At 33.3% G+C, this 27,088-nt stretch overlaps 1 protein-coding gene across 2 annotated transcripts in view; it reads right to left on the bottom strand.

Moving 5' to 3' along the window:
- The window catches only part of LEMD3 (LEM domain containing 3), a 74,277-nt gene that overhangs the window by 20,185 nt on the left and 27,004 nt on the right, over window positions 1-27,088 (bottom strand). For both annotated transcript variants that reach the window (XM_012550463.3, XM_031940882.1), the window contains exons 2-4: window positions 23,310-23,347; window positions 10,393-10,459; window positions 3,264-3,331 (exon numbers count right to left, since the gene is read on the bottom strand). In XM_012550463.3, coding sequence (XP_012405917.2) covers window positions 3,264-3,331; window positions 10,393-10,459; window positions 23,310-23,347 — 173 coding nt within the window. The remainder of the gene's footprint in view (window positions 1-3,263; window positions 3,332-10,392; window positions 10,460-23,309; window positions 23,348-27,088) is intronic.

Genomic DNA, 27,088 nt, shown 5'->3' on the forward strand with positions numbered 1-27,088 from the left:
AATAAAATAATATGTAACACTAATAAGGTCCACTAGAGGGACCATAACTTCCCATACAAAATCTGTGGGGATATATAAGTAAAGATTATTTATACTATTTATTTTTTCTTATAAAACATCTTTACTTAGTTTTTGTATATCTAAAAAATGTGAATGTTTTCCAAAGCAAAGGGAAAGATAGAAATTGAAGAAAAGATAAAACAAATGAGTGTGCAATGCACATGTAAACACACACACACATACACCATGGACAAGTGACTCAATTCATGGATATGATTAAGCTGCAGCTCACAACAAGTCTACCTCCAAGTCTACAAACAATGCAACTATTTAAAAAACAGCCTCTCTCATGGGAGAGCACTTTCTGTAAAGAAGCCTAGACCTGAAGTCACAGGATCTAAGGTCATATTCCACCTCTGCAAACCTTGGGCAAGCCATTAACCACTTTGGACCACAGTTTCCTCATTTGTAATTTGAGAGAGCTAGAATAAAAGATCTCTAAAATTCCATCTAGCTGCAGACCTTACATGGCTTTACTTCACTCTTATGCCAACTCTACTAAGGCTTTATTGCAACCGTATTAAAACGTGACATTTAAAATCTTTACACCTAGGGTTTCAAACATAGTGGGTCAAGTTTGAAATCTTGTACATGTAAAGATTCTCAACTTCTTTTTTTATGTTCTAAAATCATCTGTGTATGTGGAAAGGCAGTTCATTCAATGAATAAAGCCTAGCTTAAATTGAAAAGGTTTAAATATACTCTAATAAGATTGTAAATATCTGTTTCAATGACTTATGCTTCAAAAAACATTCAATAATTTCTAGAATCAGATTGAGAACAGAAAGGGATCCAAGAAATCAATAAAGTGAGGGCTAAAAATGTTCAGTAACTTTCCCATGATTAACATGGGCAATAAACAGAAGTTCTGAGACTTGAAGTTAGGTCTTTAAATCCAGACAAAATATTCAGGAATAAGTTGGGATCCTATTAATATTTGAATTCATTTATTCTTCAGGAAATAACTGTATCGACTCCATGTTCATCTTTTATAAAAATTATCTATCAAGATTCTACTAAACCAAAATAAATTTCTCTAAATATAAAGTTAATGTAGGCAAAATACATGTGAATATTTTGTGTTTTTACATGAATAGTTTATGACAACAAGGATATTGATGTTTTTATTTTCTCTGCAGATACAAAGTACCTGGTACATAGAAGCTTTAGCTGAATTAATGAAAGCCATGAAAATATTTGAAAACTGAGGCTAATTCTATTTTCCAAACATCTGCAAATAAGCTTTACTGCTTCATTAGAATGCCATTGAAGTTTAATAATATTAAAAGTACCAACACTGAAGGTAGTAAGAATACAATATTGGAAATTCTTACAACAGTGTAATACAAAAAGGAATAATGCTGATAATTCCGATATTATGTCATGAATTGCTACTGTAACGTTAAACCAACTATGGATGCCAAAAAAAAAAAAAAAAAAAAAATAGTTGGACTGTCAGAAAAAATTTAAGCTTAGTCCCCAAAATGTCATTTTACTCAATATCTAGTTTATTTAGAATCAAATTGAGGAGAATCTATGGTCAATAATATTTGGATGACGGCTCTCTTCACCATGGGTATATGCTGAATGTTTGGTGTTAAGATAATGCAGACAAGGATTGGAGGACAGAGGGAGAGTCACTTGGTAGCAGGGTGAGGAGAAGAGAGGTTGATGACTTCTGGACTCCAGAATCCAGGAGACATCTTTGGCAAGCCTCATGGCAGCTTCCCTGCCTCCCTCACTTCTCCCCCTACAGACCAAGGACTTTGATTTATCCTGAATCTGGCTGACCCTGAAGCTCCCCAGGAAGCTAGCCCATACTTTACACTCCCTGGTACAGAAACTCTTTCTGCCAATGCAGATCTTTAAATTCAACAATTTATAATTTTACAGTAGCCAAGAGTCCTGAAAGGTGAAGCCAGTTGCCCAAGTTTGCACAACCTGAACTCAAGTCTTCTTGGTTTTGAGGCTAGATTCTCTATTAACTTTAACTTTGCTTAACTGGGTCTTCTTATATGTACATAAGAGGGAAAAAGGAGAGGAGGCAGAAAAAAAGCAGGTGGAATTCAAAAGGAGAAAAAGGAAAGAAAAAGAGAAAAAGGAATAACGAATAAAAATCCGATATGAAGTACATGAAACCAACACTGACTTAAGATTTGATCAGGGTCATCTTATGCTGCCTACTCTTGTTCTAACGTTACCATTAAAAAATTAATACCAATTAAAATTAATACCAATTAATACCAATTAAAAAATTTAAAAAAATCAAAACCTGACTTATTAGTCCTTATTTCTTTTCCCAAAGAAACGGGTTCCTAATAAGGTAAATTAATAATGCAATGAATATTATGATTAAGTATAGTAACATCTCAGTTGACCAGTGTACTGACAGATAAAACTTTCTAATTAACTAAGGATTAACATTTATAAAGCAAACCATCAGGACAAAGAATGGAAGTCACAAACTTCTCTTTCAGGTACATATATACATTTGCTGGCTTTTCAATTACATATATATTTTTACAAATAACACATTTTAGTAAGCACAAAAATCTTGGTCAAATTAATCAAATTCCCAATGTTAATAATAAAAATATAATAAATTATAACAAATTATAAGAGATTAAAAAACAAAGTTAAAATAATATTTTAGCTAAGCAGAATAAATCAAAAAGAGGGAAGGAGGTCTGAATTTTCCTAAAACAGAAATCACAATTTCCTAACTGCATAAGAAAAAAAAAATTAACTAAAAATATTCAGAAGTCAATAGTGAAAAACAGTAGACCATTTGTCTGCATAAAATTAAAAACTTTTAAATGTTAAAAAGCTCATAACCTTTGATAATCAATTGATATATGCTGAAACTTTTTCCTTTACCATCATTCAAAAACTCTCCAAAGGTAAAGAAAGGATTAAATAGCCTAATCTGCAACTCCTGTTAAGATTTTATGACTCTGACAAGCTTCAGATGGCAGGTTTCCCCAATATTATCCATCCTGATTTTAATTAGTGATGGTTAGATTTGTCAGAATCTCATTTAAATTTCTAAATTGTTCATACCATTGCTGGAATGTAAGTATAGATCATTATATATCATTTAAATTTTTTTTAGCAACACAAGAGTAATCAAGTTCACAACAACTTAAACACAACTAACTGCTAGACAAAAGCCATGACTATTAAAATTAAAATTGACTGCTTACTTTTAAATATGCAGCTGCCTCCTGGACAGAAAGCCTCCTCTGGATAGAACTGCCACATTCATGATCTCCTGGAAACATTAATATTTTATTTAAATCAAAATTTCATAAAAAGCAAACAATACAAAAGCATTTACATATAAAATTTGGGTATTAAATGGCCTTATAACAGCAATGATATAGAAGACTATAATGTTGTTTAATACTTTCTGTGAAAAATACTTAAAGCTTAAAAATACTGAGAAGAAACCATAATTTTCCATAGAAACATGTTCCAGAATCAATTAGATAATTGCTTGTCTTCATTTTTCATTTAATAAATAATCTTTTTATATAACAATTATTTTTAAGAGATGAACATTAAATCCCACTGCACACTTTAAAATAGTAACCCCTAATAATGCTTCATCTATGTAAATCTTTAAATGCTTTTCCAGCAACTGTATCATGTAGTAGCTTAGTCTATTAGAGGTTAAAAACAAAAACATAGTAGACACATAGTAGTTAAGTGAACAAATTAATGACTGGCACTTAGATCTCTTGCTCCTGCCCATATCACTACCTTTAACAAGAGAAGAAGAGCATGAGTTATGTTAAGGAAAGAAAATCTCTATACAAATAGTCTGTGCACATAACAAGTACCCTTGAGTAACACATAAGGTAGAGGTAAAATTTATTTCTATTGAAAACCATATCTTCAGACACAACGGCTGACATAGAGAGAGAACATACTAGGTTTGTCAATTGTCTATCAAAAGCATTTAATTTAAACCTATAATATAAATTAGCCTTTATCTTTCAAGGGCAGCTAGGTGGCAGGGGGAAATAACACCAGCCCTGAAGTAAGAAGTTCAAATCTGGTCTCAGATACTTGACACTTATTAGCTATAAGACCCTGTGAGTAGTAAGTCACTTAACCCCAGATTACCTGGCAAAACAAAACAGAAACAAAAAGTTCTCTTTCATCCAAACATCTCCCATATATGTTGTAGTCAGACAAGAGCAAATGATAAATGCAACCATGAAGAAAAATAATGCTTAATAGCCTTTTTGGTAGCAAGTATTAACTCATGCAGAAAATATCATGGAAAAGGCCCTTGTAGTGTCCAAAAAAAAGAGGCTCCCTAGCTTTCATTTATGGGTGAGCAATATCAAATGCATTAGGAATTCTATAAGGACTCTTCAGTGAGACTGAAGATTCAAATGACATTAATTAATTATCAATTTAAGTAATTCTGAAATAAAATAACCAGTTTATTGAAAAATGCATACTCCTCAATTCAACATGCAGGTAGATGGTCATCTAATATTTCAAGACATCAAAGCAAGCTGAATTGAATCTTAACTGGGAAACTGAGAAGCACTTTCCAATAATCCTAAAATAATTTTTTCTAAAACAAAAAGTGCTGCTGTGAATATTCTGATATATCTAAGACCTTGCCCTATCTTTGGTCTTGGGGAACATATATGTTCTAGCAGGATTCCTACATCAAAGAGAATGAACCATTTAATCATTCTTATAGCATAAGCCCAAGTTGTTTTATCTAATTATTGGATCTTTTCACAATTCCATCAATGCTATATTATTGTGCCTTCTCCCATACTTCTTCAACACTGGATATCTTTGCCAATTTTCTCGATATGAAGTGAAAACTTATTTTGATTTTTATTCCTCTGATTATTAGTGATTTGGAGAATTTTTCTTCATATGGTTCAGAAGCTTTTAGTTCTTTTTTTTTAAAACTGTTCTTCTCCTTTGACTATTTATTAGGGACTAATTTTTCCTGTTAAGGTTATGTAGCTGAATATCATGTAACAATATCAGAAGACTCAAAATTGTATGTGATTTAAAGATGAGCACTGGTTATAAAGAGATTAGAGCATATTATCAACAATGACTTTGGGAGCATAAACAATCTAAAATATATTAAAAGACACTGACTAAACCAGTAAATTCTATTATATATAGTCAGACTGTGTGATACTAAGTGGACAGCCAGAGTAGTAGTCTACTCTTCACAAAATATGAAAATAGTCCAAGGACTCCATGCACATTAAGAAAGTCCTCTGTGATGGATGTCTTTCCATAAAGACATGAACAAGAACAGTATGGTATTAAGTGTCAATAGGCTAAGGTCTTCTCTAATGAAAAGAATACTGGCATCATTGGGATCAAGAAGCCATCTGGAATGTTAAGTAGCAAGCTTTGTGGACCTTGATTCTCTTAACCAATGTATTAGCTTTCTTTTCCAACTTTGTGCCATCATAAAATTAGTAAAACGTGCCATTATTCAATAACTGACAAGAAAAAAAAATTGGCGTTCTGGTGCCAAAAACATTTGTGGAAGACTACCATCCAAATGATATCAATGCCTTAACTAAGACATTAGATATTAGTTTGTCAGATACAATTCATTTACCTATTCTTTTTAAGTCATCATCCGTTACTGTAAAAAATTTTCAAATGTTTTTTTCAAATCAAGATATACTATGTTTACAACATTTCCTATTGAAAAATTAAGACAGGTATAATGAATTCATGCTATTCTAATCTATTACTCATCTACATTAATATCCAATTCAGAGATGGCCTTGGCATATTATAGGATTATAATGGGCTCACTAGGAAGATTATAGTTTAGGCAAAGAAGCCATGGGGCAGACAGAGACTCAGAGAAGGGGGAGAAGAAGAGGAAGGCAAGGGTCAAGACAGGATTTCTTTCACCATACAAAGGAGAGACTCATTCAATGAAAATCTGACTAGTAGGAATTATTTCAGATAGATAAGCCAGAAAGAGAAGAAAAGGGAATGAAAATAAGGTATACTAGTAAAAGAAGCCAAAGCTGCACAAATTTCTATGTAATTATACCTTTTCCCCCTGGCTCACTTTGTCAAATCAGGCCCTTATTAACAAATCTTAGATTCAAAAGAGAAGAGGCAAAGAAATGTCTGCGGAATTAAAACATCCATTCATCATAAATTATATAATTGTTTGCCTCTATATAACAAATTCTAACCAATTGATTCTGGTTGTCTTTCTTTGGAGCTAGTATTAGTAGTCTCTCTGCCACAGTTATCATTCCACCAAATAACATTCCTTCATCTAAATGAAGTCAGCAATCTCACTCCCTTAAATCTTTGCTTTCACACATTAAGAAGCCATTCAATCAATCTCATTAACATAATAGCAAGTATCCTTGTCATACTAAGCAACTTGAATTGTTTCTCAATGTCATTTTAATAAGTCATATTATGGTCTGACCAAGAAATATTACAACTGAGACTACTATCCTCCCTTGATCCAGACATTACCTTTCATAATGTATTTTCAGGCAATAATATAACATGGTTACATACTAAGCTCTATAGGATTTGCCCTATAACTCCCATGATAAATAATGGGGAGAGGAGAGGTAGAGAAAAGTGTAGAGAACCAAATATTTTTCCCATGACCAGATTAAAAAGTCATGTCTCCTCAAGCTCCCCCTATTGGTCAAATAGTTAAGTGCATTTTTACAAAAAGTTTTAATGTACACTTCTCTACTTCAAAGATCTGTAATTTCATCAAGGTGGAACTGAAGGTTACACTTTCTAAAAATTTTAGTACATGATTTTTAAAAGTTGCTAGGCATGAAAAATTTGTAGGCAATATGGTAAAAAATTTCTCCAAATTTAGACAGTCTTAAATAATACATTAGAGTCTTCCACATGTCCAAATTACATTTCATCTTCTTTAATTTAATATTTCTAGGTGTTAACATTTGGAAGGATTTCAATTTTGTCGAGAATAGCTAAGTTATCAGTGTAATTTAAAATAATGTGCCATATAAACCAAAGTTATTTTTATTGGGGTTTTTTTTTTTCTTTCCTACTAATAGGGAAGCACAGCTACTAGTTGGGAAGAGCTTATTAAATCTTTCCTCTGCTTCCCCAATCTCTCCTCTTCAATTCCTACATAAGATAAATAGTATCTTTCTTCTCACTGAAAGATTAAAGACCAACCTAAAAAAAGTTCTCCTTAAATTTTTGCATTATAGAAAATCAGTTGTACAAAGAAGAGATGTGCAAGTACAGTGGAAAGATTAAGATCAAATTTATGAAAAGCTAGCCTGCTAAAGGAAATTTATGTGAAGTCTCATAGGTAATAGGGAGGCACTGAAATCTTAAAATTGGGGGGGGGGGGTTGACAAAGAGTGGGGAAAAGGAGAGTGACACAATTAATTACTTAAGAATTTACAGCTTGCATGTATTCAGTACACTTCAGAATATATAAATAACTTCTTTTCTTCTCTTTTCCTTTTCCTTCTCTCTGTTTCACATAACCATTACCTGCAGGTACTCTATCCAAAGGAATGTCAATTTTGACTGCTGAAACCTGCCAAAATAATTTACCGTTTACTGGCTAAATTTTTTTTCTAAAGGGATATATAGAGTGACTATGGGGGAGGGGGGGGAAGAGGAAGGAAGGCCATTATCTGTTTTTCTATAGATAAGATATCTAACCTATTTTCTTATCTAGTCTTAATCACTAATTGGCAGTGTCTGTTAAAAAAAATCTTAGCTTTAAAATGCCAAGGTCTCCCACTCCATCCAAGGCCATATTCAGCTGTCCTGAGCTATACCTAGCCGCTGGACCCAGAAGGCACTAAGAAGGATAGAGAAAGGACAAAAAACAAGTAATCCTCTATTTAATATTTTGAGGGGAATTTTTTTTTCTTCTTCACGTTCAGTTATTACGGGGAAATGTGAATTCATTTTTCAAGAAAATATTTTAATGGCCTCTTTTTTGAAAGGAGGGAGAAGAATGAGAACTTTGATTTCACTAGAAACTCCCTTGACCAAAGCAGATGGGCACTTGCTGTGCAATGAACAGCCTTATGAGAGCTGTTAAGAGGCACTAAGTGGTTTAATGACTTGCCCAGTCACACAGTGTTAGATGCTGGACTTGAACTTGGGTCTTCCTGACTTTAAAGACAAATATGTACTAGATTCATGATCTCACTAATATAAAGATCATCTCTTATTGGGGCAAATTACAATTTATGCTTTCTTAAATAATTCCCACCCCTAGTCTCTCTTAGATTCTCCACAAATAACCTTTCTATCCATGGCCCAGGAAAGCCTTCCTTCAGATCATTTATTATTTCAGAATTGCTGATTGCAGCATGTGAATTGTCTATCTCTACCTGCTAACCTCCACCTCCTTAAATAGAGAATTAATTAAGTTATCTGTGGTTGCATTTATCAAGGAATTGTAAATGATTTTGATACATATAAGAAATACTCTTAGATGAAAGCATTTCAGACTGTAATCTGCTTAAGCTAAATGCTCTTTTAGTAATTAACAAATAATAAATACACCAGGAGCTGGCATTCTATGTACCCTTCAGTCAATTGTGAGACTAAAGATGCCATCTACAGTACTGAAAGCCTGTCAGTTCCTTTCTCCAATGTTATCCAGAATATCTTCAGTCTATATTCAGAGTATTTTCAAAAATAAGAAAAGAGGTATAAAGATCATAAATTACTGTTTCTCCACAGCCTTTTCGGAAGAATATTATTCATGCTTTTTTCTATTCTCTTGTTATTATCTTGTAAAATGCTTTTTAATATTTACTGCCCTTAGCACCGAGTATGGTCTAGTCATTCTGTCTGGCTTTGAGTGTCATTTCGGTTTCCTTTTACAGCAGATCAGGTTAAAAATGTGGTCACTCCATTGTTACTGATAAGAATACTCCAGAAAGGATCACATGGTCTCACTGCCTATGTCTCTTTGTTGTTGTCCTTTCACTCCTATTCACTGCTCTTAGAAACTCATAGCTTCATTATTCACTAATTATCAGGGTAGAGATTGACTTTACTTGTTCTGATTTTAAATGCTGCATAAGATAATACCACCTCTTCTTTTGAAGTGTTTTACAATTGAGTTTATCTTCCCAAGTGGAGTTACCTTTGGCTGCTGTTTCTTTTCGATGTCAACAAGATTAAATATTTAGAGTTAAGATGACTTCTAGGCTCTCTTGCCTTCCATTATTTTGGAAACAACTTCAACCCTTTTGCAAACTTTTGCAAAAACTGGTGATTATCAAGAGCAATAGTGATAACTTTCTGGTTTAGTGAATTGGCAGAAAATGTGAGGTTGAAGCTATCTTATCTTGTTCTCATTTTTATCCTTCCTTACTTTATTATCATTTTTTTAAAACCTTTACTCTGATCTTGGAGATAAGCCCCATTAATTTCTTCTACTGTGTTAACAAAATAGTCAATTTCATTTCTTTGATGATGTTGCTTGACTCTTCTTGAAGAAATTATTAAATTGGGGAAACTGGTCCCAATTTTCTTTTTTTTCTGTATCCCCCCCAATGTCAACTTTCAACAAGGAGTTCATGTAGTCTACATTGACTTGTCAAATTCTATGTGTATTTTCTCTATTTCATTATCCTCTGTAACAAATGGTGTTGTTTTCATTGCAAGTTGCTGTTTATGCTTATTGTGAACATAACATGTCAAAACAAGCAAGTATCCCTTAAAGTTATATTTCTTGCTGTCTTTGAGGATATGAAGAAAGTAACTTCAAGTCTCTTGCTTCCCCCTTCAGAGGAACCTGAGAGTTATTAATCTGTTACACTGTAACTTCCTTTTATCTTCTGGTTAGCCTCCTTTTATCCTACTTGTCACAATAATATTGATGTTGCTGTGGCTCAGTCTCCTCATATGTAAATATGCTGATTATTGGGGAGAAATCTTGCATTGAGTATGAAGTTAATTAAAATTGATAGACACCCCTAAAATAGTAATCCTTGGTACCCCATGTTCAGTTTTCTACATCACCACCACCATTATGCTACAGAAGCAAGAGGAATTGAGGAACATCTCAAAATTTTTATGTTTCACAAGTTGTCATAGCCAAAGAATTAATTACTATGGACACCCTACAAATGAAAATTCTTTTCATACTTAGCTAGATTAACAGTACACTAAGTAGTAAAACCAACAAATAAAACAAAAACAATCCAAAATAATGGTTAATCCAACAAAAGTAAATACAAAACTTCAAAGTGTTTCCTTTTAATGCAACATGACATCAGTTTTTAAAGCTTTTAATGTCAATGTGAATTTTCAAGCAATTACCTGCTACTTGTGCCAATCGATCGTGAAGTTTGTATAATGAATTCATCATGAGATTTTTTTCATTTGCCTAGAATTAAGAAAGTCTATTAGAGAAATATCAAATTTCATGAAAAAATGATTCAAATAACCATTAGGCAGAAAATAAAGGAAAGATTGAAAGTATATAAAGGGTCTACAAGACATATACAAAGTTAAACATTCCCATACGCATATATTTATATGCGTATGGGAATGTTTAAGTGCATATAGCTGTGAATTTGAACTCCAGCACTTTTGGGGACCCAGCTGAAAGTGGCTAGATAATGACTGAGAAAGCTAATTGGTAAAGAAGATGGATACAATTCTCCAACCAGGATTTAAAAAAAAAAAAAAAAAGACCTGAGGCACATATGACTAGCCTGTTATCTTACTAGATAAGATCAAGTACTATAATTTGAAGGGAATTCAGAGGTCATCTAGTCCACTATTATAATGTTACAGGTTAAGAAAACTGAGATCCAGTGATGCTAAACGACTTCCCAAATCAATAAGACAAAATGTTATACTAGCTTCCCTTTATGTATATTCATATTTCCTGACCTTCAGTCTTATGTCTCCAACTCCCTACTAGAGATCCCAAAGTAGATATTGTGAAGACTTCTTAAATTTAACATATCCAAAACTGAATTCTTTCTTTCTCTTTAAGCCCTCCCTTTTTCATAACTTCCCTATTACTGTCAAGAGTACTACCATCTTCCCAGTATCCCAGGTTCAAAACCTAGGTGTCATCCTTGACTCCTTGTTGACCTCCCCCCTGCTTCATACCCAATCCAATCTGTGACCAAATCCTGTTGATTCTAACTTCCGAGTACATGTCTGCTTACAGGACTTCATCATTTCAAGCCTGAACTTTCGATATCCTGCTGATTTATCCATCTATTTCAAATCTTTCCCCACTCCAGTCTATCTTTCACTCAGCTATCCTGAAGAAACATCCCACATACTACCTATATTTCAAAAACAAAAATCATCTGCTTGGTTTTTCAAGTCCTTCATAACCTGACCTCTTATTTATCTTTACTCCCTTTCATGTACTCTAGAATCCAATAACACTAGACTTCTTGTTCCTCACACAAAACATCCTGGACTTCATGCATTTTTCTGGTTATTTTCCATATCTGGAATTCTCTCCCTCCTCATCTTTGCCATCTGGCTTTTTTCAAGTCTTAGCTAAAATCCCACTTTCTGCAAGAAGGCTTTCCTGGCCCAACTTAATGACAGCATCTTCTGAAATTATTTCAATTTATCCTGTATATCTTGCTTGTACATGGCTGTTGGCAGATTGTCTCCCACATGAGCCTGTGAGTTCCTTGACTGCTAGGGGTTGTCTTTTGCCTTTCTTTGTAAACCTATTCTTAGCACTGTGCCTGGCACATGGCAAGTGTCTAATAAAATTTTGGTGACTTCAGTTTGTTGACATCAAGCTAAAAAGGATGGTGATTTCCTTTTAAAGTCTATCCTTGATAATTTATTTAACAAATTCTTATCTATGTAAAAACAATAAGCGAGCTATAAGTCAACAAGTTGGCTTGGCTCCTGAGGATAAAAAACTGTCTGGTGTAGTCTGAATACCACCTTGGTCATTTCATAATTGTGATTATAGACAAGTAACTAGACATCTCTGAGTTTCAGTTTCCTCTAATGTACAAAAGGAGAAAATAAAACCTACCAAAGACCTATCAGTCGGCTTAAATAAAATAAGTAAAGTTTTTGGTCACATGTTATTTTATAAATGTCAGTTATTATTATTGTCTTCATTCATCTCAAGAGACAATAATAGAAGTTTCAGACAGTTATGATGGCTGTGGCAATCAAGAACAAGAGCAACAGAAATCTAAGAAGCTCCCTTTCTGAAATTTTTGGGGGAGAGGGGAGAGTATAATTTCAGGTAAACAATGAAGATGGAACTATGGTGATACTCTGCCACTGCCAAGTTAATAATATAAAAAATACAGATTTGTCTCTCTACTAGGAAAAAGTAAAAGGGCTAGAGGAATGCCCTTTTTTAGCTTACCAAGAAAGAAATGTTTCCTTAAAGAATAGAAGAAACATTTGGGAAAACAGTGAAAAAGTACCCAACAAGTTAGGAAATTATAGGATAGAAAATGACAAAGGAACAAGGAAGACTGACCCTCTGGAGTTACTAAAGGCAACGAAAACAAAGCTTTGAGACTTCTTGTAGAGAAGCAACCACAGCCTCTAAAGAAACAATGTTCATGCTGCAATAAGTGATGAATCCACAGACAATATAAAAGATAAGGACAGAGAGAAAGAAGAGAGAAAGAAGAAAGGGGTCATGAAAGGATTAAGTAGTAAGGACCTGAAGGAGATTCTTAAGAGAATAAAAAAAGAGAAAGTAGTAATTGACAAGGCAAGGTAACAAAGAAAAGGCAAATAAAAGTAAATTGTTATTTTAAAATTTTAAAACAAATTTGAAACAAGTAGTTAGAATGAAAACAGAAAGATAATGGGGCATGATGATGAAGTTGTTGAGACAATGGAGGTTAGACTGGCTGTCAAGTTATTAAGAGGTAATAAATGACTGCAAATGATTTAACAAGTACTTAGAAGCCAAAGTATAAACATGCCACTGGCAGTGAAATTTAAAAAAAAAAAAAAAAGTTTGAGAATTTCAATCAGTATGGAAGGTATCTGGCAGTGATTTGCACCGACAGTGAAATGTTTGTATTAACATTTGCCTTAAGCCAAGGATGGCCCCCTTCATAGAAGAGAAAATGAAAGGACTAGAATGCTTTATTACTAGATGAAGAAACTTCCAATTTAAGTTTAAGAAATACTCCAGTTTGGGATGGGGTAAAAGAAAAGAGTAGAATAAACAGGGAAGGTAGAAAGCAGTTAACAATACTAATTGTGAAAAGAATTTTGAAGCAAGTAATCTTGCTTCTCTGATCAAGGCCTCTTTTCTCAAATGTATATGGACTCAATCAAATTTATAAAAAATAAGAGCCATTCCCCATTGTTAAACGATCAGTAGATATGAACTACATCTAAAGGGTGAGGAAATCATACATACCTTTGGACTTAACAATCACTACTAAACATAAATCCCAAGAGATTAAAAAACAAAAATAAAAGAAAAGGACCTATATATACAAAAATATTTACAGTAACTCTTTTCTCAGATCAAAGAACTGGGAACTGAGGGCATGCCCATCAACTATGGAATGCCTAAATAAACTGTGGTATGTGATTATGATGGAATATTACTATTCTATAGGAAATTATGAGCAACATGCTCTCAGAAAAACCTAGGAAAGTCTTCCAACAAGCTCATGCAAAACGAAATGTGCTATGTATAAAGTAATAATAATGTTATAGGATAAGCTGTGAAATGATAATTGCTATTCCCAGCAAAACAATAATCTAAGACTACTCTGAAGAATGATGAAAAACACTATTCTTAAGGGTTGGGTTTTTTTTTTTGAGGGGGAGGGATAGGTTTTCTTTAGCAATATGACTTTTATGGAAATGCTTTGCATAACTTCACATGTGCCTTCTCAATGGGGAGAGGGGTATGGGTAGAGTGAAGGAGGAAGGGAGAGAATCTGGAATTCAAAGTTTTAAAAATGAATGTAAAAAAATTTTACACATATCTGAAAATATTTATGTATATACACATTTTAATATAAAAATGTTTTAAAAGGAAAGAAATAATTCAGTTTAAATGTTCTCAAACAAAGGAAAATAAATGGGATTACAATGGGGGTAGGAAGTGGAAGATCTTAAACATAAGAGAATTTATCTTGTAAGCCTGTAAAAGAAATTAAAAAGACACTTGGGGTTTAAAAACAAAAAAAAAAAAAAAAAAAAAAAACAAATCTAAGAAAGAGAGTTATGAGGAACTTGTCTTAGAAGGAAAGATTAGGTAGAACACGAAGGCTTTTAGAATCTAAAAGGGATATAAAGAAGAAAATTATGGACTCCCCACTCCCTACCAAAGCCAGCCTTATTTGCTAGAATGATGAGTAACAAGAGAGAATGACAATCTTCTAGGACTTTGTATAGGAGAATCATGTAAAATGGAGATAACCCACTAACAGTATTCATATAGGCATAAAGGACACTTCCCCAAGGAATCTAAAAATTGCCAAATATTAAATTTTGGGTAAGAAACTAAATATTGTAGGGACTTAAACTCTGCTTATTTAGAGCATGAGCTATAGAAGATAAAAACTGATTTGAGAAGTCAACAGCTGGCTAAGACCATGTTTGTCTGAGAATGTGATTGTGATTTCTCCACCACAGCTAAAAATATGGGAATGACAGATGCCTACTCTGACATGGGGTGTATTTATCAAAGAGTTGTAAGACTGTGATCTATCTGGCAACTTTGAAATACAAACAAAAAGATTTAAAATTAAGAAAGATGGGAAAGAAGACTGTGTATGTATAATTCACTTAAACTAGTTACTATAGATTATAGCTCAAGAAAGGAAAAGCAAAAAAAAGAATCAAGATACCCAGAAATTCACTAAACAAAAAATGAAAGATATAAGCCTCAGGATTTCTCTTCAAATAAAGAGAAACAAAAATAATTGTCATTGATGCATATTACAGATGACATGGACAGAAAGAAATTAAAAGACAAGTTCAGAAAACAGATCATAAAGCATTCAAAGAGGCATGATGGGATCCCATCAATTATCCAAACATCAAGTGTTTTCCAACAAATCTAATCACTTTTTGATTTACCTTAATAATTTAATCTTACAAAACATGAAGAATCTAGTATAGAGAAATTCTTTAAAAACAAACAAACAAATAAAAAAAAAAAAACTCCAATTCTCACTGATGTGGAGGAATTGGCAATTAAGAAAAGGAACACAATAAATTAATGATCAAAGGACATGAACCAAAAATTCTCAAAAGAACAATCAAGAAGAATTGGCCTTAAACTATGACAAGTATCAAATATGAAGAAGGGAAGGAAAAAGATTGCTGTATAGTGACATATGAGATTCTTGAAGAGGATAATGCTGTATGCTTTGAAGAAGCTGCTTGTTTAACAGAGATTGTTGGAGTAAGACTACAGAAACTGTCAGATGAGGAATCATCCATTAATAATTAGAGGAAAAAGAAAAGGAAGAAGAAGGAAGAAAAAAAAGAAAGAAGAGAATTATACACCCAACTTGAGAGTATTTAAGCAGCTATGTGCTGATCTGATAACAATCTAGGGATCTGTAACCTTTCTGGGGCATGAGATCTAAGACATAACTGAGGACCTCTTAAGATTTACCAAAAGGGATATTAACTACTTCTAGTGTTCACAAATATACAAATGATACTTCCAAAAGGAACCTAAAAAATACAATCAATAACTATGATATGTTGGGTAAGACCACATGGGCAGAGTGGCGATTCTCCCCACTCCTCTTGTAAAGAGATGTTCTTACTTTTAAAATCTATTTTCAGTGTAGTAAATGTTTAATAAATAAATCTTTTATTCAAAAAGTACATGGTAGACTTAAAGGCAGCAGGGTAGGTGGCACACAGAACAAATAGCATGGTATATTGAGGTGTATGTGTATACACATGATTTTATGTATATACGAATGTAAATAGGAAAACATGTAATTCATCTCCTGTCAGAGAAGTGATAGATACAGAATGCAACATAAGGTATGTTATTTTTGAACATGACCAATTAAGGGAATGGAATGTGTTTTGTTTGAATACACATGTGTGTTTCAAGGATTCCTCCCACTTTCCTCCCAGGGTGATAGGGAGAGAAAATACATGTCTGTTCATCAAAAAATAACAGTAATCTGAAACAAAAGTATACTCATATGAAGAAATTGAGGATCCAGAGAAACATTACGGAGAATATTTAGGTAATAATCAATGGAGAGATAAACAGTGATTTTGTCATAAGAGAACACTTTACATTTCTAGGGAATCTGGGAAACAAACCACAAGACTAGAACAGAGACAAGGCATGATAGAGTAATGATGGGATTCAATTATCTTAACATATACTTAACACTCAGGAAAAGCAGAATTTCTATTAACTTACTGACTTGTCTTAGTGGTAATTCCAGTCTTGAAATGGGTAGAGGAATCAACAAGGGGAAATTCCCTTCTGGATGTAATTCATACTAACTGAGAGGAACAGATGTCTTACAGTGGACATGATGATAAACTTGGTGGGGAGAAGTGATAGTTTTACCCCTAGGGCAGGAAAGGACACCGAGTTCAGGACATACACTCCAGGTTTGGAGAAGGTAGATTTTAGTGCATTCAGCATCAACAAAGACAGGTTCTCCCATAGAGAGACATGGTCGAGTTACTCCATTCTTAATTTGCTTCTGTGTGGTTGTATTTTCCCCCTACGAAGAAGGACTTAACAGAGTTAAAACCCAACATAAATAAGGCAAGAGAACATCAAGCTGCCTTTGATGAATTCAAATCACTTGAATAAGATGAACTGTATATATATGGGTCATGAAGTAACTGGCAAATGTGACTGCTATTTATAGAGTCTTTCAATTGAGTACAAAATAATGTCGCAAGAGATGATGGAGGCATGGTTAACAGGAGTTGTTCTGAAAATGATGTAAGGGTTTTGAATAAACAAGTTCAATAAGTCAGCAATGTGACATAGCAGTCTTAAAAACTAAGCTAATAGAGCCCCACTAATTTTGTCAAAGGGGCAAACAAGATGGTATGTCATAGTGATAGAATTCTCTTTACTATACAAATAGCAAGTCAATCCAGAATTTATTTCAAAATTGACAATTTAAAAAGGAATTAAAGCACAGGAGGCTTTATCAAGGTCAATAAGAGTTAAGGGATACAAGAGCTAAATGACAGCAGGTTGTGGTCAAAGAAAAGAGTTCAAGTTCTTGAAGAAAGAACAATTCTGAATAATGATGTTGCCAGGCTTATGAGTAGCTAAGGTGGAAAAGTGACAAAGGACATTTAAATTGAATACATCAAAAAACTGTGGAGTCAAGATTTTTGCAAGGGTGTTCAGCATGAGTATAAAAAAAACACCAATAGCATTTAAATTTGCAAACACTTTTCACATATTAACTCACTTGATCTTTACAGTAAAAGATGCAGGTTCTATTAACATCCTCATTTTAGAGCAATGAGAAACCGAGTTGTCTCTCAAAGTCAAGCTATTAGGTTCTGAGATAGGCTTTAAATCCAGGATTCCTCGACTCCAGTTTTAGCAGCCCAGACACATTACTACCCTGTATCCCATAGATATTGAAGAAGTCACCAAGGAAAATGGAAAGACGGAAAAGTACCCATGTGAGCAGTTGCTACACGAATGACCAATGAGTCACATATGACTGATGCAGTGAGAAGTGTGCTAGATTTTTAATCCAAGGAACTGGCTTGGAGTTCCAGCTCTGCCACTTAATTTTTGTTGACCCTGGCAGCTCAACTCTACTGGACTTTCAATGTATCAAACGGAGGAAATGGTTTCCTTTGTTAGCAGAATGTTCTCAAATGCATCATACAAAATACAAAGGATGACGAATTATATTAGAATAATAGCTGTCAAAATATTTTTTAAAAGTTAAAGTTCACCGAACCCAAGTTAAAAAACCGTTCTGTCTTGAAGTTTTCTGGCCTTTCTAAGACAGCTAAAGGGGCCCAAGATACAAAAATTGCTAAGAACCCATTCTCTCTCAGGTTTCTTCTAGCTCTAAGTTGATGATCAGGGAGAGGAAATAAGATGAAGAGAAAGAGCACTCACTTAAAGTCCTCCAAATATTTATTTCTTCTTAATCTAATACAATACTTGGCATGCAAGGAAGTCAAAAGAAATTGAAATTTCATACATCTCTAATTCTATGAGTACAATATTTGTCAATGCAGTCATATTTCAGTGAATCTATCTCTAGTGAGTGAATCTCTATCAAGAATAAACTTCTTAAAATTGCTAAGATAAATCCCTATATCTTACTATTTGGTTGATGCATACTGATGAATCATAAATCATAGCTTGAGATTGCTAAAGACCTAAAAGATCAAATTCAACCCCATTTCACAGATGGGGAAACAGAGGCTCAGAGAAGTAAAAATGCCTTGCCCAAGGTCACATAGGAAAAAAGCAAAAGAGCAAGATTCGAATCCAGATTTTTGACTCCATATTCAGTATTCTAGTATACTGCATCCAAAAACTTAAAAAACAATCAACAGCTCCCTTATTAACTTTTGGAGGATATAGGGGATTATTTCCTTTCATAAGTAGAGTAAAGGTCACTTCAGTTAAAATATTTATTAAATGTTTACTATCAACAAGGCATTGTTCTTAGCATTAAGAATCCAAAGTAGTTCAGTGACGTTTCCATGCCAGTGGCCTGAAATTTCTGTTGCCTGCATCTTTTTTTTTTTTGTATAGGCCTTTATAAATAGCTACTTGGGTTATTTTTCTTCCTTATAAAATTTTCTTTTAATTATGAACTTAAATAGCAACAAACATGTATTTAAATATATGAAGAACCAAAAAAAAAATCATTTATGAAATTGAATTTTTATTCTATTTTTTTAAGTGTATACTAAATTTAACATGATTGTAATAAAACTACTGTATGTGGCCCATTCTAAATTTCATTCCACTCCCTTTTGTGAAGTTTTTAAATGTTTCATTGTCCTATTTTTTCATTCCTTTTTAACCACTATCCCTATTGACTTTCTTCTCCCAACAAAAGCAAAATCCACACAATGTGTCTGAAAATGCAGGTTTCCTTTTGCACTTTTAGACCATCATATCTGTGTTAAGAGATCATCAGTGTTCTAAGACAGACACCACCAGATGAAAATCACTACAAAATTCAGGCTAACCTCAGCTGAATTCTCAACTTTGTTTGGCAATTATTCTATTTACCTAACATATTACCTGTCAAATTACCTCAGTAACCTCTTCCAAATCTTTTTATTAATCACCTATAGGAGACTTTATCTTCAGTTTTTTTACCCAATAGTCATTCAACTTGCATCCTTCTACCATGAAAATTCTCTTTAACTATCGTCTATTTTCCTCATTCTTAGAAGTAAGTGAATTTTCCTCTTTCCAAAAGTATTAGATTCTAAAAATCATTCTGCTAGTAAAAAGAGATCCAATTGGCTCATTCCCTGTAGTTTTTATGCCATCCAATACTCTACTTGTTCTTAAATCCTTTATACTATCACTCTACTGTATTTCTAAACTCATAATTGTTTGCAGGTCAAATTCTGGATTCAAGTTATCCTCATCCTCCTTATGCATACACTTGCATAAAAGAGACAAGAGGAAAAAGAGGAGAGAAGCCATATAAAGGCTTTGCTCAATTATTTATAGGATAGATCATACCCATACTTAGGCAAGCATGAAAAGTTGTGGCAAGCACAAACCATTCTGACTAAACAGTAAGTTGAAAAGCATTAAGTGATGATGCATTAAGAAAGTAACTAGTTGCCTTCAATGAGTTCAATCAGAAGGCCAGGCCAAACTTTATCCCAAAATAAGGAAAGAAGCACAAATGTTCAAAAGATCATCAAGTATGGGTCAGGTGCTAGAGGATTAGAAAAGAACAAATGTCACCTAGATTTTAAAAAAGGAAAGGAGGTGGAAGTAAAGTATGCTAATGATAAGGTTGTCTTTAAGTCCTAGAAAAATTTTAGTATGCACACAAAGGCCACGAGAAGCAGGAAGGTATGGTATACAGAGGGTCAGGTTAAGTGTCAGAAGACCTACGGTTAATTCCTGCTAATGACACATAGAAGCCATGTGAATCTGGGCAACTCACTTAATCTTTCAATGTCCCTAAGAATAAGTATAATACAGAGACAAGAGATAGACCAGCATAGGAGGTGAGTTTCAAAACTGAGAGTCCTTGATGGTTCAGATGGTATGTGAGCATTAAAAAAAAAAAGTGATCATAAAGATAATTTTCAAGAAGGACATGGTCATGAAAGACTAATTCCTTTTCTGAGGAAATTACTAGACTAGTAGACCAGATGAATGCTTCAGAACCTATTTAGATTTTTGGCAAAGCATTTAACAAATTATCTCATGCTATCCCTATGAACTAAACAGACATATGGATTGGATAACAGTAAGTTAAGAGGATTCTGAAATGGCTGAATAACCAAGTATAGAGAGTTATTAATGAGTTTATATAAACTTGGGAAGATGTCTACTGGAGTACCTCAGGGATTTATTCTTGGTTTTCTGTTTTTAACACTTTTATAAAGAATCTGGATAAAAATATATTTGGCTTGATTATTAAGCTTGTAGATTACATAAAGAATGGGAAGAAGAGATAAAACTTCAAGTGACAGGAAAGACCCAAAAAGATCTCGCAAGTTAACAATGATGAGTTGAATTTAATTAGATGAAAATATAAGGAAAAACATCAAGTTCTATATGTGTTTAAATGATCAACTTCATAAGTATTAGAAGGGAATGAGATATGGCTGGATAATTTCTTTGAAAAAGTTCTTTTGATTTAATGAAATTCAATATGCTTTGAAAATACAATACAGTAGGCAAAAAAAAAAGTAATCTTGAGCTAGACTAAAGAAGAATTAAAAATTAAAACAAAGGAGATGGTGATCAAATTATGTCCCTTGTCCTGATCAGCTATCTAAAACAATGTTTCATTCAGACACTGTATCATTTTTAAAAAGGATATTAACACACTGGAGAATGTCAACTCCAAAAAGTTGAAAAGGAAAGCAGAAAGTCCACTACTGTCTTAAGATCTCATTTGGTCATCACATCCCATAGTACCAAAGTAGATTTAAATTCTGGGGGCAGGGAACAGGGGATTTTAAATCACAATTTATTGTGAATTTCTGGGAGACTCTGTAGTATTCTGTAGACAAAAGGGCTTCACCAAAATGAAAATGGGTTACCTGGGGGGAACTAATGAGCTATTTTTTAGGGCTTTATGTTTCTGTATCTGTTCACAGACTTCAAAGAGTCCTTAGCATCTTAGGCATATTCAATAGGTGAAATAACCATTGTTTCTTGCCTAATAGCCATTACTTTCCATTTAGTGCCTGTTAGGGAGCTGGAGACATATTACTCACATTTGAGAAAACCTAAGATTTATTTGAGATATTCCTGAATCAACTCCAGATGGGGACAGAGCCAGACAGAAACAAGTCCTCTTGGTTCAGGTCCTCCAAGATTGAACTTGGTCCAAGTGATAATTTGGAAAGGGGCTTTAAACACAAGATTTTTACACATTTTCCTTTATGCACTTTGTAATTTTTGTATATGACATTCCAAATCCCTTTTTTTGAGCTTTGCACAGAGTTCTCCACTGCCCCCCTCAAGTTCTCCACCACCTGCTTCTTACAATCTTTAGCATGCTCTAACTTACTTCACACCTCAGTTCATATGCCACCTTACACAGGAGACGTTTCCTGATCTGTTCATCTGCTACAGTCCTCTCCTTCAAACAAATTACCTTGTATTTATTTTGCATATGTTGCATTTTTACTCATATGTACATCCATCATTTTCACCCAAGAGATAAAAGCTGCTTGAGGACAGAAACTTCTGTTTTAACTTTGCACCTCTATTGTCTAAGAGAAAGGAATCAAGCCCATGTGATGAGGATCATTTGGATTTGTTTAACTTAGAGAAAAAACTTAAGGGAAAAGATATGATGACCACATGCAAGCACCTCTCATGTAGAAGAGGAACAGAATTGGATTGGGTCTACTTATCTCTACAAGGGAAAACTAGTGGTGGTAGGTAGAATTTGCATAGGCGGATGGTACTTGATGCACAGCAAATCTAACAATCAAATCTATGCAAGCTGCATCACTGGACTTCTAAATGTAGGTTAAATGATGACTTGATAGGACATTATAAAAAGGATTTCTATTTAGGACTAGATAACCTCAGAGGTCCCAACACAGATTCTATACAATATAAATTATTTAGCAAACATGGCAACTAGTGGTACAGAAAGATACACACCATTATAGTATAGAGTGGTGCAATAGCTTGACATTAGACAATAAAGTGATAGTGGGTACAATTTGCCTCAAACTTATGTCCTTATTTTGCTGACCTATGATTCTGTAACACCAAGGCCTTTCAGAAACATCTAGGAAGAATAACAAGGTACTCATTATGTCTAGGGCAGCAGTATCCATATTTTTTATGCCACAATGAGGTAATATGCTTCTAACAGACTGGGTCCCACATCATAGGAGAGAATAACAGTTTTGTGTAATTACAGCAAAACCTATTTATTGTATTGTCCATTTCATTCTTATTTATCCTATAATAAAAAACAGTAAAAAATGACAACTCACTTTGCAGCCATATGACAAGTATTTAAAATATTATAGAGATGCTGGTAAATCTAGTACTTTCTTACATGTTTATAAACACAACAAAAGCTGGGAGCAATATTAATTATCAAAGCAGACACTGGCCAATTTTTAGTCTCCTTAGATTCAAAATAAAATTATATATTATTCACCTATGCACCAACATTTATATACAAATAAAATAGCAAATTTTTCTTGTGAACTTCAAATAAGGAGCACAGTACAGTATTATGAAAATTATAATTATCTGAAATTAAAGTATTCACTTGTATTTGGAAAGTGAGCTATGTTAATATCAGAATTATTCTGCTTTTTGGTAATAGTTGGATGTAATTTAATTAAACTTAAGGTTCTTGTGGACCAAAAAAAAAAAAAAAAAAACTGATGTTCTCATGAAAATATTCCATCAGAATATTCCAAAAGCATCAGAATAATCCTTAAACTAACAGTGATCTTATTCCAGTTACATGAGTTAGACTAGATGTCTGCTGAGGTTCTTTCAACTCCAAAACACTGTAATAGTTATCTTAAAATATATATATCTATTACTGTCAGTCTTTACTTACTTGTATCTTTTCGAATGTTTCATCAAAGGGGCTTTTTACTATTGAAGAAAAGAAAAAAGAAAAATAAACATTAGTTAACATCTAGGAACAACTAAATATCCCATAACAAGACATTAGAAATTAATTCACATATTTAAAAATTTTTTAAACTGAAAATTTAAAAATATACAAAAAAAAGAGATAGCAAATTATTTAAGAAATAACTTTCATACTTACCATATTTTCAATTACAACTTCTTTAAACAAGGATTCTTTTCTCTCTCCCTCATCATTAAGGTTTGCTTTTTACCTTCTACAATTCCATAAATTGAATCATCCAAGATAATTAAGTATATAGTTTAACTTAATCTTTTCAACAAATCTCACCAAATGTCTTTATTCACCCTATTCTATTTTCCTAGGTCTGCTTTCCATCTGTGACAAAATGCTTCCAAGTTTCTTGAAAACACTTTGCTTCCTAACTGGGATAGAAAATACCGTGTCCTTTGTTTGGCCCAGGGGAAACGATGATCTGGGAGGTGCAGTTAGGTAGTCACATAAGTATCTGACAAAGACTGTTTCCTTTTGGGGGGGAAAAAATCAATAATTCTGAGAAATACTTTATTTCCTGTGACAAAAACATCAAGCCTTATAGACAATTAATATCCTATTGCTAAGTCACAAATTAATTGACCCTTATAGACTAAACAAACTAAGGGAATGAAATGTTTTGACACAGTCTCCCTTAGTGCTATGGCATCCGTAAGTGATTAATAATCCTGTAAGCAAATAGCTAAAATCACTTTCCTCCTCCTAACCCAGCTGCCCCACCACTCCATTTGACTTTTGAGATTACTAACAGTAATTTGTAGTCTAATATCAGGAAGTATTTATGTGTATATGTGGTTAAGAAGAAGTTGCTTCCATTGCTTTATCAAAGACTGATATTTGGAGTCTTTTCAAGATCCCAAATGTACTTAACTTCTGCTTTTTTAAACCTTCTTGAAAAACTTGTTTTTGGGAAAAATTTCCCAGCCTAAATGTTTTTCATCTAAGTTTAGATTCAGACTATCTTATCTTACAGTTTATAAGATTTGTAATAAGATAAATCTCCTTTCAATTCTGACTTTTAATGAATAAAAGGTTTCTTAATCACTTAATGTTTTCTCAGCATTTTATAGCAGAAAACATGGGCAACATAGCAATTGAAAATTTACACAGCTCAGAATATTTAGTAATGGTATATTATAAGGAAGAAATCTAAGAAATATGAATATGGTTCCAGACTCAAGAACCATATAACATTGTTCAGTCTTGCTTCTACTTTATCTTACTTGAAAATATTCAAATTATTGAACAGCTTCATCTCACCAATTCTGGACGCAAATAAATGAGCTCATAAAACAGTGATATATCATATTTCTTTCTACATTCAAGTTCTACTTTTCATTAAAATTGGAACCGCCATAGGAATTAAGTACTGCTTACTTCTAAGAGATGCACAGAAGTTTAACAGGGGTAGATGGAGCAAAAGGTGGAAAAGAAGAATCTCTTTCTTATCCAAAAGCACAGCAATTTGTATTATAGATTACTATTCTAAAGCAGAGAAGTTTCTGATGGCTAATGAGAGATAAAATTACTTGTAGCTTTACTAGATCCAAATTGTTCAGAAAAAAGATAACTGTTCATTCTCCAGTAAATTAAGAGCTATTTGGAGGTCGCTATTTTTTTTTTTTAACTTTTCAATAGAATACAGAATTTGAAAGGAAATGCTCACAAAATAAGAACTGTTGCAAATTTCAATGTTCAAATTTTGAAAATCTGAACAATATGTAAAGAAGTCAGTACAGTGTATTAAAAAAAAAAAGTCATTAATTCATTTTAGTTCTACCATATGTAGAGTACATACTGGCCAAATTAAATCATTAGCTCATCTCTTGCTCATCTCTCTCAGACACAGACATATACACACACACACTAGCACTAGCACTTTGGTCAAAGCAATGTTTTTTTCAAAATTCCTCGTTTCTAAAAGGGGGAGAAATTCTATTTTTCTCTGGGTACAGGAAAGGAGTAAGGAAAAAAATCCTATTTCTTCAACCTCAAAACTCTTTTAGAAATTTTGTACTATGTTTTTATGGCTAGTTCAAGTACTAACTATAGCTTTCTTCTTCATATCATATTAATTACCCAATTTGTACTTAAGAGGATAAAATTTACTTTGACCCCTAAAACATATCCAGACAGCTGACTCTGGCTTTGCCCTAAGTAACTTTATAGCTAAGCATCCATATGAACCCAGATAAACCATGACACCTACAGATAAGCACTTGCATATGCCCTTTAAAAGCTAACTTTTGAATCAGGCAAAGTTAGAATTTTATCCTCTCACTCAATTACTACACTCAAAAACAACAATGTTTATATATTTTAATATGTATAACATATACTAGATTGCTTGCCATCTAGGGGAGGGAGTGTGGGGAAGGTGGGGAAAATCTAAAGCACAAGGCTATGCAAGGATCAATGTTGAAAAATTATCTGTGCATATGATTTGAAAATAAAAAGCTTTAAAAATTAAAAAAAAATAAATTTAAAATAAAAAAAAAGATTTGAAAAAAAATACCAATGTTTAGATCTGGAAGTAAAAGTAGCAGCCAACATTTCTTGGCAACTCTGAAAAAGAGGGAGAATCTCTAAACATAGATCAGATAATGGATTTTTCCTTTACAAAAAGAGAAAGCCATTTTGGAGCTTCTATCACAATCGTGGGAGCAGTCAGACCCTGGCCCCAATTTAAGCATATAGTTGGAGGCCATTAGTAGGCCACTTCTGTTCCCCAGGGACTGTAAATAAGATCCTTTGCCTATTGGATTAACATATAAATTACTCATTTGGAAAAATATTTGATAATCAGGAATTGAAATGAGGAAGAAAAACTGATGAAGTCTCCCTTTTGAAAAAGTCCTTAACTTTTTATAGGTGCTCATTATAGGTGCTACAGTGAAAATGGCCTTAGTTTACTTCATATTCTTCATCTTTTTTTTAATATACTTTTACAAGATAGAGAAAAAAAAAAACCTGATCAATATTAATTATCTACAACTATAATGGTGTGTTTTTAACTCCTCTGCTCTTTCTATCACCATCGAGGCCAGACAATGAGCTTTGTTTCTTAATATTTTCTTCTTTTTAATTCTCCCTTTAGGATTCACCTTTGAAGTTTAACTTTGTTTTGCTTGTGACTCTCCCTTCCAGCACTGGCTCCTTAAGTTTAATGTATCTACACCAAAATGTATGTGTTTATATGCACTCAACCTTCCTTTGCAAGATTTAGATAAGAGTGTGCATGAACTGGCAGTTCAGTCCACTCCCTTTTTCCATATCTGTATACTCTTCTTACAAATCCCATATTTGTATACTTGTTTTACAAATCCCAATTTTGCAAAATAACAAGGTTTAACTCATTTCTTTTCTTATATATTCCTCCACCTCCCCCTTTCCCTTTTCTTTCTTCATTTAAAACAAAGAGGACAAAAGCTCAATCCCTTCCCTAAATTTCTGTTTATATCTTAAGTTACTACCAGGTCCGAGCGTTTCACCATCAATGCTTAAAAGTCTTTTTTTTTAATCAAAAAATCAATTTTCTCTCCTGTAGGATTATACTCATTTTAGCATGGTAAATTTTCATTGCCTTTGAATTATGCATACCTATTATATAGACTGTTTTGCACCTGGGATTTCTTCATTCTTGAAGACTTTCCTTCTTGCTGCTCACAGTATGGGCCTATGATATTCCT

The sequence above is a fragment of the Sarcophilus harrisii genome, chromosome 5 (assembly GCF_902635505.1).
Source record: "Sarcophilus harrisii chromosome 5, mSarHar1.11, whole genome shotgun sequence".
Lineage (NCBI taxonomy): Eukaryota > Metazoa > Chordata > Mammalia > Dasyuromorphia > Dasyuridae > Sarcophilus > Sarcophilus harrisii.